The 16,904-nt window shown below is 40.5% G+C and overlaps 1 protein-coding gene across 2 annotated transcripts in view; it reads right to left on the bottom strand.

The window, feature by feature from the left end:
* LOC131984649 (semaphorin-4B-like) overlaps window positions 1-16,904 on the bottom strand; it is a 69,609-nt gene that overhangs the window by 38,479 nt on the left and 14,226 nt on the right. For both annotated transcript variants that reach the window (XM_059349563.1, XM_059349554.1), the window contains exon 2: window positions 4,354-4,796. In XM_059349563.1, coding sequence (XP_059205546.1) covers window positions 4,354-4,474 — 121 coding nt within the window. In that variant the 5' untranslated portion in view covers window positions 4,475-4,796. The remainder of the gene's footprint in view (window positions 1-4,353; window positions 4,797-16,904) is intronic.

The following is a 16,904-nucleotide window of genomic DNA, read 5'->3' as shown; positions in this document are numbered from 1 at the left end:
CATTCCCTGGAGCGTGCAAGTGATGAAGCCATTAAAGCGCCTGAAACAGACGGAGTTGATGTGCTGTAATTATGCTCCATTGTTGCGTCTGTTATGGCATTATATGCAGGCACTTGTGAGTGCCACCTCTGCAGGAAGCCACAAACCGCTTTTCTTTCAGGATCAGTGGGCGTGTCCTTGCTGGGTTTTAGGTGGGCATCGGAGCATATCACGAGCATTTGAACTGACCCCCCCTGTCTCGCCGCCCCTCCTCTGTTTCTGCACTGCGATCCACACGCTGCCAAGGTCACTGGATTAGCATGCATGAGAGAAAGCGCACAATATTCGCTGAACATAAACCAAACGTAAACGAGAAAGGACACTGAGTACACTGAGCATACACAGCGTGCTCACGAGCTACGCCACGAGCTACGCTTAAAGGGACATTTTGATTTGCTTCTTCACTAGCAGCCTGTGTGAAAGTTTGAGGATTGAAAATGTTCCCTTCAGGCCTGAATATTTCCTTTGTTATGCATTCAGCACATTACACAGCTACCTTGTATTTACAATAGTAACTGACAGAGAAAGCCTACGTGGGAAGTGGTGTGTTTGAAATCTGGCTTATGTGAGCTTTGTTGTATCAAATTTCTTATCTCTTGCGGATCTCTCTTCCACTATGTTGATTATTATAGAACTATATTGATTAAATGTATGATTAAAATCAAAATAACCCACAAAAAGGCAAGAATTTTAAAGGATATCAACACATTTTTCCCCAAATTTTCCCCTGACTGGGGAGAGAAACGGGCATGCAGCATGTAGGGGGTTTTCAAAAAGGTTTTGGTGCATCTGAACCAAAACTTTAAAGATAAAGAAACACTGGATTGGAGAACAAAGTCAATCTGATGATCAGTTAATAAGATAAAATAAAACTAAACTACACTGGTGTTAACAGGGTTGGAAATTAAAGGAGTGCTTTGACATTTAGGTAATAATGCTTTAGTCTCACATGAGAAGCCTAATACGAGTCTCGTGTCTTATGTCAATATAAACAGCCAGATTTATGCTAAGCTAACTAGCTGCAGGCTGTAGTTTTATATTTAACAGAAATGATATCCATCATCTCATCTTACTATTGGCAAAGAAAATAATTATTTTTCTATAAATGTCAAACTGTTGCTTTAAGAGGAAACAGAATCCCAGCAGAAGCAGGGTGATATACAATACAGTTGATGTACTTGAGCCAGCAAAAAAAAAGAAAAGAAATCAAGAGGTTGCCAAACGCCCTAACCAGCTCATTAATGTGAGCAGTTCCTATTAAGCGCAGAACTCGTATTTCTCTGTCTTGTTCCAAGTGAAAGAAAAAGAAAAGAGGAAAATAAATCATCTCCTCCGCTCATATCTGCAGAAAGACAGTAACATCCTGCCTGAGAAGTTTCTGATAACTAACAGTGATACACGCCGCATGCCTAACCAATGCTCACTGCTCCGAGCCCCATGATCCTTTGTGCCGTTTCTCTGCACAAGAGCCATAATGAAAAACAGACAAGGCTCTCCCACTGCAGCGACCACAAAACCCTCCACTCACTACATATGAGAGATTAGCCTGCTCATTAGGAGAGAAGGAAGGAGCGTGAGGAGAGGGAAGGAGAACAAAAAGAAAAAGGGACGCATTTCCAGGAAAAAGGCCACGTTGAGCCAAGGGTGCTCTCTTGAGAAAACAGCCCGGGTCCCCCCTTTTTTACCGACTATACAAACCAGAACGAAGGTTGTAAAAGGTGACCTGCTTTACATGTTTTGCATCAATGGCGCTGGTTGAATCGAGGCTAGTTTATATACAAAACGCTTAGCATGTCAGTGATGCCGCAGACCCTGTTTATGCAAAGCTGCCCTCTTAATGAATAGGTTAGAATCAGTGTCAGTGACGTTTAAATAAGATTTTCTAGACCGTATTATGAGCTGAAAAGCATGTTGTCTCACACTACTACTTATGCTCTCCAGTTGAGAGAATCTCAATCACTAACTGCTGCCGTCAAAATACATGAAATTTAGATTATGAATGCTGAGTGGAGCAAAGCAAATCGGAAGGAAAAAAACATCAGTGGTTTGCAAAACACTTAGTTGCTGGGAACCAGCCGTGGGCCAATTTAATCCATTTAGTTCTTTGAGAAACAAGTTAAATGGCTCAAGTACGTGAAAGGTTGTTCATCAGTATGAGCAATGCCAGTTTTACATGGTGCATGTGAATTACAGCATGATGCCTTACTGAGTTGGCTGAAGAGTGAAGAATCATCAGATTGTTGTTTTCAGAGGGAGGAACTTAGGATTCAGACAGGTAGTGTTTACAGGAGAAGACGTACCCTTACATCTGTATAAGCCGGTACTTTGGTTGCTGCTGGATTGGCATTTTGCCTGTGTGTGCAGTGTTGCAAAACAGAGACAAGCACATAAAGAAAAAATACACTGTAGGAGCCAGGGAGCTAATTCTAAGAATCAACTTGTGAGCTGTCCTTTTCCAACAGCTACACCACAGGATGTAAAAATAACAAGTGTTTAGCAACACTTCCCTGAAAAGCAGTCGATTTCCCCTGTGAGCCAAACAGCAACCTTATTTCTCTTTCCCCTCATTTGTCATAAGCTCCCATAATGCATTAATCAATTACCAAAAAGCTGTTAGCTGGGTAAATAATGAAAAAACAGCCGCATGTTTTTTTTTTATTTTTTATTCTAAAAGCTTAATCCATTGTTATTATAACAAGAGGAGAGCTGCAGTGTGTGTAGAGTAATTGCATGCAATGATGAAGTCAGGTGCAAAAAAGGTCTTCCATTCAATCAGTGGACTATAGCCAAGAGAAACATGTGGTTCATATTTGTGAGATAAATTGTTGCATTCTGCTGTACTATACCGAAATGTTATTTAGTGGCAAAAAGGGAGGCCTGGTCAAGTGCTTTTGAAGGTATGAAATACCTACTAGGCCCCAAAACTGTTGCGCTTTTTTAAAAGGACTCTTCACCTGAGTAACTCTGATGAGTCACGTTATGCCATGCATAGTTTACCCCATTGTTCTGTCCAGACACACAAAAAACAACACAGTGAATTCTGTGTAGTGACATCTAATCCTAAAAAATGCCTCCAGGGAAAAAACTTATAATTACATGTATTTATGAGAAGTGGTGTTTGTACTTCAGGTGTCTTCAAGTTGGCACATGTATACGTGGATAAACCTGTAGGCATTTGTGGTGTCTGTGAATGCACTGCTGCAATACACACTACACATGTGTTGCAGCTGTGTCTGTTATCTTTGTTGACCTAAACTATGTTATTTTGTGTGGAACTGACAGATTGCTAAGCCATACCGCCCTAACTTACTTCTGCACATAAGGCAGGCTAATCCATGGATGTATAAAGAGAAGTGAATACAGCGTTGGAGTGGGGGGCAGCCCATTCATTCCTATGAAAGTTGCTCAGTGTAGCATAAAGCCAAAACTTCTGTGCATAAAAATACCCAGCTCCTCTATGACTCTTTTGTACTATGGGATCCATAGAGCAAGCACATTAGGAACTTCCACCCTCTGAGCTGGCTACTTCTGGTTTAGTGTTCTGCTAACTTCATTGGGAATAAAATCATTTGATCATACGGCTTCTACACTTTCCAATTATTACTGGACCAACTTAATCAAATTCTGATGGTGGATATTGTTGGCTGTACAAAATACTGCTGTCCTTGGACATAATGGTAGGTTAGGTTACTACTCTAGGCAGTAAGCTAGTTAGCTGGAAATGCTAGTGTCTTCAGCTTACATTACACCCGATAAACATAATCTAAAATCCATTCCTTACATGTTTTGCTCTCGTATTCGTGTTTTTTGAAGGCGTAATCCAAATATCCACCCTAGAGTGTTATTGGAGGATATTACAAGACTCAAAATTTTTCATTTTATTTTGATTATATTATTATCATACAGATTGGTAAGATGTCAGTTACCAAATAAGGTTCTTTGTCCGGTAAAAAGATTTTAAGGGTTAAAAAGATAATCTATTTATCTACAGAGTGTTCCTCTTGCTACAGCTCCATAGCACTTCACCATGGTACGATTTCAAAGCTTGACAAGCAGCTGAAACTTAATATACCCACCAAACACAGTTTCTAGAAGGCATTACCTACCGTATTCTGCCTCTGTTTAGCCTATATTCTTACGCTAACCTTAACCAATCTCACTCCTCATGCCTAAACCTAACCAACACAAGCCCTGCTTGGTGGGTAGGTTCTAGCATCTACCTTGATGAACCTGGGAACCAGGGAATTCCATATCTCTTGCATGCTTACAAATTAGTCATGACAAAAGCGTGTCAGGTATTTATTTTTGACTTACTGTAAGAGAAACTGATGCGTGGAGTGACATCTTCCTCAGTAGCCGTCAGTGATTGGAGGCAGATGGCCAATAGCAGCGCAGCAGCCAGGAGACAATGGACAGTCGCAGCTAATGTCCACATGGTTGCCTTATCCTCTCACACTGACATAAACAACTGTACACCCTTTGTTTTAAGATTCCTTAGAATTCATTAAGGTCTTCTTGACTCTGCAGAGCTTTATTTTCTCACTCCCATCTTCCTGCAGGCTGAGGGGGAGTGAGCGTGTCCTTGACTTGATTCTTGTACTCCCAGCGGTCCTTACAGACGGTTAGTAGACTCTTAGCACAGAGAAGAGGAATCCTTTCTGGATTAAAGGCCGCTTGTTGTCATCTACTCATAGTGCTCTTCGATGGATCAGCACTAAGCTCCGACCAGTGGCCATTTAAGAAAAGTCATTTTGGATCTGCGGAAAGAAGAGAGAGACATCATTTCTTTATGTTTGATCCAGGAACATGTTAAAAAACAACACATCCATATCCAACTTCTACAAAAGAGTGGATACATTTGGCAGGGGTTCACTCTGGTGTGGATTTTCTGCAAATAACTAATCAAGAGTCCAATATTTAAGGTGGTTATCACCCAAATATCACCTGCCTCATCTCAGTCCTGAGATTTTAATATTCAACGGTAGCACAATGATGGCTTCAGCTGAAGCTTTGATGGTGAAAACAAATATTTTTCCGTCTGCTGTTTACTCTTTCACCACACTGCCAAAGAAAACTCAGCTAAACAGACCATTCAGACCACCAGCCTACTAACATGAACACACACATCATGTGGTAGCATAAAGGGTTTTACAAACTTTTTAAACTTGTCTAAATTTTCAATTTGCACAGCAGCCCACAAAGTTTAAAATGCATGTTGGATTCCTTTCTTTTTTGTTAAATCCCTGTATTTAATTATGCTGTCATCAACAATTGGTGAGAGATCCCCAAGAAGATAATATGGCAGCTTGACTCTAATTTTGTGGCTATGTGGGGAAATAAATGAAAGAACAGTGACTCCCAAGACAACTCTGTAATTTGTCTCAAAGAGGCGCACACATCTGCTCTCTGACTTTTATTGGCCTCATTGTGACTGTGCAGATAAGGTGCCTGTCATGTAGATGTATGCTAAGGTTTGTTTTATTATTACTATGTAGTAGGGGGTTTGATTTCTTGGAAAAACTCGAAATAGGTACTTCTCCCAGCTGCTTCATCCCTCTGTGCTTAACACAGGACATTGGCTGTAGAACTCTATGCTTAAAATTAATGGCATTTTTGTGTTTTTAAAGTACTAAAACCAACAACATTCTGTTTTTTTCTCCATCTACTCTTTATGCAAATATCTCACTCTTATACTGCTAAATGTTCCCCATTCACCAGCTAGTTGCTCACTTTATCTATCTGCAGTCTAGTACTGAGCTTTTCTTCTGAACCTGGAAAAAAAATTATGCTACAGTTCGAGAAAGGTGATTGAATCAAATCAGTTCGGACAGTAAATGAAAATGAGGGGACATTTAAATCAGGTGGCTGAGCTAACAACACAAACGTTATTTCTATAGTTGCTTATGTGGCTAAAAAAAAAACCTTTATACATATACATTAGCCAAAGAGATCCAGATAAAAATCACAGCACACTCCCTTTTAGTGATATAACACAACTGTCTACTCCTTATTGGCTGACAGCGCTGGAAGTTCTCCCCCCTGAGCTCCCACATAGGTGGTGACGTTTAGAAAGTAAACACTGGAAAGCACATGGCGTCTCCGGTTGAGAGCTTGCATCACTGCAACAACTCCCACAGGACCTCATTCAAATATTTACGGTAGCTAATAAATCTAAGACAGCCGGGGGTAGGTTAGTGGACCCAGGTTGTCTGCTGAGACAATGCCCTGCTGGGGAATACCATTTTAAACATCTGATCAACCTGGTCACACAACAACAGAGTGCAGGACAAAAAGAGATTTACAATCCCGTCTCCCCGCTACCTGCCATTGCAAAGACTATGGACTAGCTGGCTAACACATCTACAGACTGGCACCAGGCAGAATTAGCCGTTTGTTGACTGAATGGCTTGCTGAGTTGATGCTAGCAGACAGATTGTGGTTCACTGGCAAAATAAAACCTTTTCCCTTTATCTCCGTATCTGTGTCCCTCTGTCACACTCTTATTTCTGTCCGTCCCCTGGGTCTCAACCAGTGGACTAATATGTCTGTGTCACTCTTCACTTCACTACCAGCCTGCTTTGGTTCCCGCTGCTACACTGAAGCTAGCTGAATCACCGGGAGGCTGCAATTTCCGCGCATGATCCCCTAACATCTCCTTCCTCCTCGGCTGGTCCCTCTCATGCCTGCTGAGCGCCTGCAACAACAAGCATGGCAGCGCTGCATGTGTCACACACCCCAGGTCTCCGTGTTCCCAGGGCTTCTCCTTGTGCAACTCTAGAGGTCTTTTAAATTTTAATGAAAAGAAAGGGGGTGCTGTTAGGAGGGTTTGCTGGCACTCTGATAAATTAGGAAACTTTTTGGCATATCTCAACCCTCTTGCAATGACCTTTCAATGTCCAAGAAGATAGTTGGTGGTCGCCAAGCAGAGTCCCATTAAAGAGGATATAAATAGTCACTATGGACATCAGATAACAGGTTGTGAGAACAGGGCAACTACAAACACTAATTCAGGGATCATACAAAGTCTTTAAAGTGCAGAAAATGTTTACTTTTAACTGTTTTTCACAGTTAGAAATAAAAAAAAATGTAATCCATGGAAAATGCTTGATTATCAATATAATCATTTCACATAAACACATAAAATTAAAGTTAATCCAAACTCCTGGTTAAATGTATATATTGACTGCTGTGGGTATAAAGGAATTCTGATAAAGGTTTGGAGAGTCTGGAAATTTTTGGGTGTAGATACCTTGAAAGTCCTTGAATTTCACCCTTTGAAAGCCGTACAAATCTTGTCGATATGTTCTAAATTGATGCAATAATCATTACCCTAGGCACGTTGGCAAATCTACTGTATCAAAAATAACTATATGATCTAAGTAAAATTGGGGGACAGTGTAACTTATGTGTGAATTAACTAGTATAAATCAACCAACCTTTCTCAGCAACACTGTTTTGATGATCAACTAAGTCTTAAAAAAAGTTAAACACATCTTAGCCCCTTAATGTTATTCCTTGTAGTCTCATATTTTAATACTTCTCTCAGGTGCCTCCTTACAGAAAACTCTACTTAAAATAGATAAATAAAAAAGTTGGCATCCTCTGTCAAATATGAGTTATGTCAATACGAAGAGGCCCCTGCAGCACAATGGAAAACCAAAGGTATCTGGGGAATCCAAAACACAGGATGACTCACAGATGTCAAGCCTGCAATGTTCATATACTGTAAGTGAGGCCAGCACCTGAGGAGGACAAGATGAATGTTCAACACCCCAGAGGCAGATCTGCTGAGGCCTAGCAAGGGCACAAAGGGCAAGTAAACTCATGTACGTCACACTTCTCCTGTTTTCTTTTACATTATATATGTCAGAAGTACATGCATGTTAGCCAAATTAATCATGTAGTGTCCTAATCCATCTTGAAGAACAAAGCATGGATCTGAAGAGAATGTATTAAATATTAATAGGCATTAAATCATATTTGACAGCAAGTACTTGACCAAAGAAAGTGATCTTATTAGAAGCAACAATTACAGGACTTGGAGGATTAGAGCTTTATTCAACTGAAGCTGTTACAGTACAGGGGACCCTCTACACTCAGTGCCACAGGACCCATCTGCTCATCTAGGAGAAGGTCTGCTGCTCCTTGTATCAGTGAAGGCTGAATCTGGTGCCATATTGCTTAAGGCTACAGATTCATTAACCTTTCCAACCTCCCTCCAGGCTCCCTATTAATACCTGCATCTGTTGAGAGAGAGAAAGGATGTGACAGACACATTGGACGATACACTCAGCCAGGTCACGGCAAGTTCACCGGATAGGGAGCAGCGTGAATGCTAACCATTTGGCTAGCTTTGTGTAAACGACTGGGCTTTGTGCTCTGCAACTGGCTCCCAATAACTCATCCCTGCAAAGTGACTTGTCTCTCATTTAGTCTTTGGCACAGGCTGAAGCACTTATGGAGATAATCAGCGGCCGGGCAGGACCCTGTGATGAGAGCGCTATCACAGGGCTCGACATGAGGCTAGATTAGGCAGACGTCCAATCCATTAACAGTATCATGAGTACATCTAAGTCCAAAGTGAAAGAGAACTAGAAAAGCATTTAATTGTGCAGCTGCAATCAAATTTTAAACTTTAGCGTCTAGAGTGGCCAGGTTTAATGGTGTCTTTGTAAGATAAAAATATCTGTAACTGCACCCAACAAATATATAAAAAAGATAACTGCTTTCATAGGATCAATTATTTCTACTTGCAATAATGTTAAAGTTGATTTTTGTTCTATGTGACCCTAAAAACAACATGGGTGCAGGTTACTATTCAGGAAGATTTATGGAGCCATTATATTGAGCAGAAAAGACCTCAGTAGGCGACTGACAAGGCAGAGACTCCTTGCTGTGCCTGCCATTATAACTCTCACTTATAGCAGTGTGCTTGGCTGAGTGAGCACTGCATGACTCGTTTAAATTCAACGAATGGGATGGTGGATGGCAAAAATCAATGGTTGCCTATTCAGTGACATTGTGATGTAAATCCATTATCTTTTATCTTCAGTAAAATTTCAATAGCATTATCTTGTGTATGTCCCTGTCCATTCACTTGTTCTAAAGTTCAGCTATTGTGCTGAATCTGTTTGGATTCATTGGTACATAATATGTTAAAAGCGGTGTTGGCCATGTTGGTAGAAGGGGGTGCTGCTTATTTAAAGCTCTTAATTTAAATTATTTATTTTTACTAAAGGCCATTGACCATCTGACTCTACTTCTTGCTAAATGGTTACTGCTGCTGTAGTGTATTGTCACTGTTGTGACAGTTTGTGTAAGTATTGTTTTACTATGCCTGCCACAGGAATTGGCTCTGGGGGATATTCAATGTCCAGTTTCTCATTACTTATTACTCCTTGAAACCTTACTAATTATTTAAGAGTATATACCTTTTTAAGAGTAAAATGAAAGGCTCTTTATTGGCATAATTTGCATTCTTGACTCTAGAAGCCTTTGCCATCACATCTAAAATTGTTATAAAGACAATTGCAAAAAAAAGTTAATGGAATGTCTTTATACACAAAAATCAAATTGACTTTTAATACCATGTTTTGATCATGATTATTGAATGTCCAGAGTAAGGAGTCAAGGGATCTGGTGTGGAATACTAGGAAAACAACAAACAAATATGATGTCAGGATTGTTTCATTTCAAATATCAAAATATTTCTGTTTACAAATGATTGTGTAGATTAAAACAAGATTATGCTGAAAATCAAATAAATAATTTTACAAAATTTCAAGATTTTGCACAAACCGATTGTTACACAGTCAGGACGAGCATTAGAGTTTAGAGGTAGTTACCGTACTGACCCTCAACAGCTAGCTTAGCCAGCTAGAAGTTCACATACCCCCCAACTCTGAACAAAACCTGGTACTAAATGTTGATTCCCAGGTGGATGACATCTTCTTACGCCTTCAGCCTATGTGTCAAGCGTGAACCTACAGAGAAATTATCAACTGGTGGCACCTGACTTGTACATCTGTGTTAAGTACAGCATATAAAGGGAAAAGAAAACTCTCCAAAAACAACAAAGAACTGGTTATAAATACAGTTATCAAATGCCATTAAAGTGAAGGTTATAATTACAAAACTTTAAAGAAATGTCCAGTGAATACAGAGATGAGCTTCTTTTCTAGCATCAAGGCTATCCTGTTATCAGCTGCTCCAACTGGACATTTCTACATTGTAAAAACAATAAACGCAATGAGCCTCTGCTCCATGAAATCAGTTTTATTTATGTAAAATCTCCATGAAATCTTTGTTTTGATTGCATTCAGAGCAGCATGCTGAAAAAGGGCCATTGAGGGACTGCTAAAGACGATCTGCCTACATAGTGCTGTAACCCTGCACGTCTCTTGTTCTAGCTCTACATTTGTTGGACTAAATTCCACAATTTAGTCCATCTGATGACAATGTAAAACATAGATGATTTAGAACAAAAACAGCAACTCTTACTTTGTAAACTAACTTTTTGAACCTTTTAAGTGGATTGAGCTGGAAGGTAGAGTACCGTCTATGAAACACAGAGCTGTGTACTTTGTGTGAACATGGGGTACTACATTCCCTCTCATCCAGCCCACCTGGGAATGGGACAGACAGGGGAGTGAAGAGGCGGGTTTCAGCTGAGCAGACTGCTCCCAGCACCAAGAAAAGCAGACTTCTAAATAAATCACGACTGGGTTAAAAATAAACTAACTGTAAAACCTTGAGTACACCGGTGCTAAAATGGCTCATTGCTTTCGTAGGAACGTACAGCTGCTTAAAAAGGTAATGCATCTATCAGACACAGATCTCCAGGATATCCTCTCACTGAGGCCTCAGAACCCTTTTTAATATGGACAACTCATCATAACAAGCTAAACACAACACAGGCCTGTCCATCTGTTTGTTTGTGCTTATTAAAGAAAATTCATAAAGAGCAGGAAATTGAATGCTAAAAATTCAACATTGAGATTTTTTTTAAATAACAACAGAAATACCGGAATCAATAGGAAATCAACTATTAAAACTGAGCAAAAGCAAATTGCTTTCACTTTTTCTCCTTGCAGAAAACACACACAGACACACAGACACACAGACACACACACACACAAATGTTCTTATATCGTCTCTCCAATAACATTTCTAGCCTGCAGGTAGAAACCAGCCGAGACCTCTCTGTCAGTGCACAACAGAAGAGCCTTTAACCCGGGATAAAGTAAAAACCTTTATGCACGCACCAACATTTAGGTGTATAATATGAGACAGCTGCACACTAAAGATTTTGTGCTCCTCATGCCTAAAGGCAAAACATCCTGTGAAGAGACAAATTTGTACAAATGCCGCAAAAAAACAGATCAGACTGCTAATCAAGAGCCATTGATTTAACGTATCCCTCTCCATTTCCTCTATGCAAATGTGTTTCTCTTAATGATAGCAAGCAGCTGATTCGCTGCAAAATGGTACTTCTATTTTGCACCTTTACAATCAGGTAAAAAAATATCTGAAAAAGAATTAAAAATTTCAGACTTTTGTTTATTTTGGTATAAATACAAAAACAAATTTCTTCTAAATGTTTTATATTGTTAAAATGTCCAACTCCTGAACGCATAGTGTCCTGAAATCATGTGTATCATTACCTGGACACCACCCTGACTTTATAAACGACAGTAATACAGAAGTCTCTGGAAATTGTAACCAACAGCATTCACTGAATTATTAATTTGCATGTGTGATCCCAGAGTAAAACAAAAAGGATACCAACATTTCCTGCATGTATTATTAATTATTCATTGAATCATCTTTCTACTGATGACTGCTGTAATGCATCCTGCTCTGGTATGTCCCTGGTGAATTCAAATACACAACGATGACGACTATCAAACAACAAAATAAGAGGAAAATTCTGTAGAACTATGACTTATGATTTTACTCAAGAGGCATCAAAGTTCTTACGAAACTAAAGGCAACACAAGCCGCAAGCCAGTCGCTTCCCATGACCCCAAACTGACTCACCCACTAGTGGTTCAAAATGCCATTGGGTAAGTCAGTATGAATCAAAAGTTTCCTTTGAGCATTACACACACAAAGTGGACTTACTTAACTAGAAAGCACTCAGTAGTCGCATGTTCGATGTGCTATTTAAGGAACAGACAATGTGTAGAATTTATTGATCCACTTAAGGACATAGATCTGCATCCATTTCCAGGAAGATGCATGGTCTGTATGCTAACAGGGAATATGAAAATATCATTAGATTTTGTTGAAGGTGCAGAGCACCTTATGTCTCATTTCCACTGCATGGTACAACTTGCCCCGACTCTGCTCGCCTCACTTTTAGTACCAGGTGTATTTTAAAGATTTCATTTTCCACTGCCGATAGTACTCGATATAGTTATAGGGACGCCTTGTCGATATACAGTTCTGGCTGGATCCTTTCATCATCATCCAAACAGAGAAATGTCTGCAGGCTGAACTGATGTCTGAACAGCTGCCATTTTATTAAATTTTAAATGAAGTGTCAAGTCAAGTGAATAAATAAAGTGTGGTTGCTACAGACAAAAATGGTGGAGTGGTGCAGGACACTGATGATTTATTCTGACCAGTTGGTGGTCTGCAGAGTTCTAACACTACCTGTTAATGTCAGTTTGCTTGGAACCCTGACCAAGGTCATACCAGGTACCATCTATTTACAACTTACAACCCAAAAAAGCGAGTTGAGTCAAGTGTAGCAACGGTAGAGATGCAAAGTGCAAGACTCAGTGTCTCTACACATCATAAACTTTTGGATATCAGATTCTGCGATCCTGTTAATTTGGTGATCTCAGATTGCAGAGACAGCATGGTAACTAATCTGACTTGGTTTACCAGAAGTGCTCACGTACCCTTTTTCGGTGTCTAATTTTGAACCATTTTCTCACTTTTCTACAGCCAAAGGCCCTACTCTCAGCCAGGAAAACTAGTTCCAGAGCAGCACCAACTCTTTGCTGGTCTCGCACCACGAACCATTCACATCTGAGGCTGGGGGCGGGATGATCATGACCAATAAGACCAACTAAAACGTGTATCATTCATTTTATTTTATTTGTTTATCTGCAATGTGATTGATACAGGCTAGCGTCTGTGGGCTACCATTGGCTTACAAAAAAAGGCAAATAACATCTTACATTCAGTGTTAATAAGAATGTAATCGTCGTCCATAGCAATTAAGACGAGCACCACAAATGTGTTGTACATGTCATGTTTGGATGCCAATGTAGGCTCTCAAAGCCAGGAGCAACATTTGTAAAGAGACAATTGAGTCTGCCGTTGTTGTTGTTATTATGCTTGCTGAGAGCAGAGACGTATACAGACCTATACAGTAACGTATACAGTGACGTAATGGCGTCCAAACTCACTTTGCCACTACACTCCTTTCACTTTTACCAGGTCCTTTTCCTGCTCCGTGCCTCCCTCCAGACACAAAAACACAAGGCTTACACATTAGACACACTTGCCCAGGAGACAGGATGGGCGGGGAACGGGTAGGCCAGCAGCTTAATAAAAATGATTTGACAATTTATGCTCTACTACATCCCACGTATATTCAATACATGTCACGCACCCTTGTTATGAGCGATTACTGGTTTAAAGGAATAACAATTTAGTTAAGGTATGTTTAGATTTTTTTTCTCTTAAGATATTTTTTTGGCATTTGTTATGCATTTGATAGTGACAGGGAGAATGGAAGGGGGAGTCAGAGGGTCAGCAAAGGGTCCTCAGGCCGGATTCATACCCGGGTCCACTGCATCAAGAACTCAATGTTAGTGGTTCTACCAGTGAGCCACCACCCCTTACCCCTTAGATATTCATTTTCATGTAGAAAGATAACCTGGTTTAGGCGTGACATGTCAATAATTGGAAAATCTCCTAATCTGCACCTAATATTTCATTAGAATGCATATTAACGCACTAACTGACTGTTCCACCTCTTTGCATCAAGTCTCCTCATGATAATCAGGCACAGACTGGACATTGAATATGTCCTAATTGGCTTTGCGTGACCCTGAGCTAGCAGACAGGTCTGTGTTAATTGTTTAACTACACTACGTGCACTGTTTCCATGATCCCGGTGTGCCCGTGTCTCTGAGTCAAAGGCATTCATTAAAATGCAGTGATGAACTCTGCTTCCACATCCCTGTGTGTCATCTTTACGTTAGCGACAGGAATCGTCTCCCTGTCACATCTATTGCAACATGCTAAACACACACATCGTTGAAATGAAAAGCCAGGAGCGCAATGTGACACCACTTTAAGAGTGATCCAAAGCTCCAATAGGCTCTGAGGAATATTCAAACTCCCTTTTTACATTTGTGCACATACTGCTCATCTTTGCCACGCAGGAAGGAGCAATTATCATTTCAAACGAGCGAGTGAAGCAGAACTGGCAGAGGAGATAAGTGCTTAAAGGAGAGTTGGGGTCACCTTATTCCCTCTGATACAGAGTTGCCCTTGCCTGAAATTATTCAAGCCTGACGGGGGAACAGTGGGAGATCGGTTCTTGAAAAACTCGCAAAGCGTCAATAATGAGCTGTGCATGTCAGTCAGAATGCAGTATGATAGGAGTCATAATTTCCCAGAGTCTCACTTGATCACAGCCCTGTTACAGAAACTACGGGAACCTTTGGAGATGTGCAAGCCACTTATGAGGAAATCTCTTAACTGCATTTAAAAAAAATGATTGCTGTTTGAGTGCAAACTGACTGGAAAATAGATTACACTAATCTCCTTTTGTTTATTATGTGCTTCTGGGTTGAAAAGCTCTCCACACTTTTAACCTGATGACCCATTTAAACTAATGAAGTGCGCTGACCAATCAGGAAATCCTCATGATTAACAGTTTGCTTCCAGTGGGAACATATCAAAATACAGACAGAGGAATTCAGATTTCCACTTGCTTAAGGCTCTACTGCTTGACAGACTGAAATTTAATGACCGTCTCAAGACGTCAGCAGTGAGAAGGAAAAAAAATATTTAATTTATTTCCCTGCCACTCTGGTCTCCTTCTAGCCAAGATGCATCACTCTTGCTATCAAATGACCAACACAACACAGGACAACATCTCATTCATCTGCTGTGTTGATGATGATGTCAGCCAAGTCTGTTAACAAACTCTGTGGCGTGACAAAGGAGAGATGAAGATTTACAGTCATGTAATCACACAATAGAGGTCTTTGTGAGGTCTGGAGCACGCTGTGTTAGCATCACAGTTCATCTGCTAATTACGCCATCAAATCCAAAGACTTGGCGATCCATAGTAGGCTATTCATCTCATGACTTAAACATTGAGTTGGGGGGGCACGATTAATCCCCACAGTTAAACCGATGTGAGGACTCATTTCTTGACTCGATTTGACAAGCAGGGAAATAGGATTTAAAAGTGTATCAGATGACGATATTCTGCCTCTGGCCCCTGTTTCACCTTGTCAGAGCCACACCGCAATCACGTCAGCGAACTCAGGTACTAACACTGATGATCACAACGACAAGCCTTGACCATAAAACTGTTCACATTACTCATCACTCAAGTGGTAACATGACACACTTTGAGTCGTTTGTCTGCTTCGCCGCCTCAAGGCCGTTGGCTGTTTACTCTCTGCAAACATGTCGACATCAAAAGGAACAGCTGAAGCACTTCTGTTTTGTTTACTGTCAGGAGCTCCATCTTTGTCTATGTGAGGAGTCGCCACCAATAAAGGAAGTAATAAGTCAACAGTGTGGTCCCTCCTGGCAACCATCCCACTGATAATAGCCGATACATGGGACAGATAAGGAAAGGTGCCATAATTAATTTATTCACCTAGAACAGGTGATCAAGTCAAGAAAATAATTAGAAATGATTAGAACGATGGATAGCATTATCAAGACGTGATTTCCAATTAAAATACAATAGAAGTAAGGGACTGTGTGAAAATTATTTGGGTGGGGAATCTTTTGTTTTCCTAGTGTCAACGTTTACTTCAGATCCTTCTTTGGAATTAAAATAAGCAGCAATACTCCCCCTCTGCAAATGTCATAAAATTTAAAGGTGCTTGGTTGAGCCAAAATGGCAGTGGCTAGCAGTGCTAGCTGCGCTAATGTACTTGCTGTGCTATCAACAACAACAGAGTTGATCCTGGCTGCTACCTCTGTACTGCCCCCCTTGGTCGGGACCGCAGTCCCACCGGTGCTAAAAACGGTCAACAGTGCTGACTTGGCTAATAGTGTTAAAAGGGGTGGCTCACAATCACAAGGGGGACCTGCCATCCACAACAATGCGGTCCCGACCCGGCCCGGTCATTTTCACCGGTACCAGCCATGTGAGCATTGGTCTCCTGTGCATGTCAGTGTGACATGAACTTGGAGAAGGCACATACACAGAGGAAGTGTATATGATAATAACATAGTCCCTGAGGCCACATTTTGTGTTAAAATGGAAAGTGCAAAATGTATTGCAGACAAAAACATTGGTACATATGGCAAAGCAAACCTCTTTACATGAAATCTGTACAGTAACTCTGTATGATGTAGTGATATCTTTAGGGATGACTGAAATAAAATGTGAAAAAAAACCTAATAATTTTCCATACAGTCCCTTACAGAAATTAGTTTCTTCTACTGATGCATGATTGATCAATAAATGCTTGCAGCTTCATATTGCAGGAGTGGACACATGGACAGAAGCACTGCAGTATGACGTGTACTGGCGTGTATATTGACGTGGTTTGTAAATGTGTTAGACAAGAAGCTTTAAGGGTGATTCAAAAGAAATAAAACTGCAGTATTCCCTTTAGTAAATGGGTTGCTTATCTCTTCTTAGCAAT

Source organism: Centropristis striata, chromosome 2 (assembly GCF_030273125.1).
Source record: "Centropristis striata isolate RG_2023a ecotype Rhode Island chromosome 2, C.striata_1.0, whole genome shotgun sequence".
Taxonomy (NCBI): domain Eukaryota; kingdom Metazoa; phylum Chordata; class Actinopteri; order Perciformes; family Serranidae; genus Centropristis; species Centropristis striata.
The sequence above is the reverse complement of the archived record's forward strand: the minus strand, read 5'-3'. Positions and strand labels throughout refer to the sequence as shown.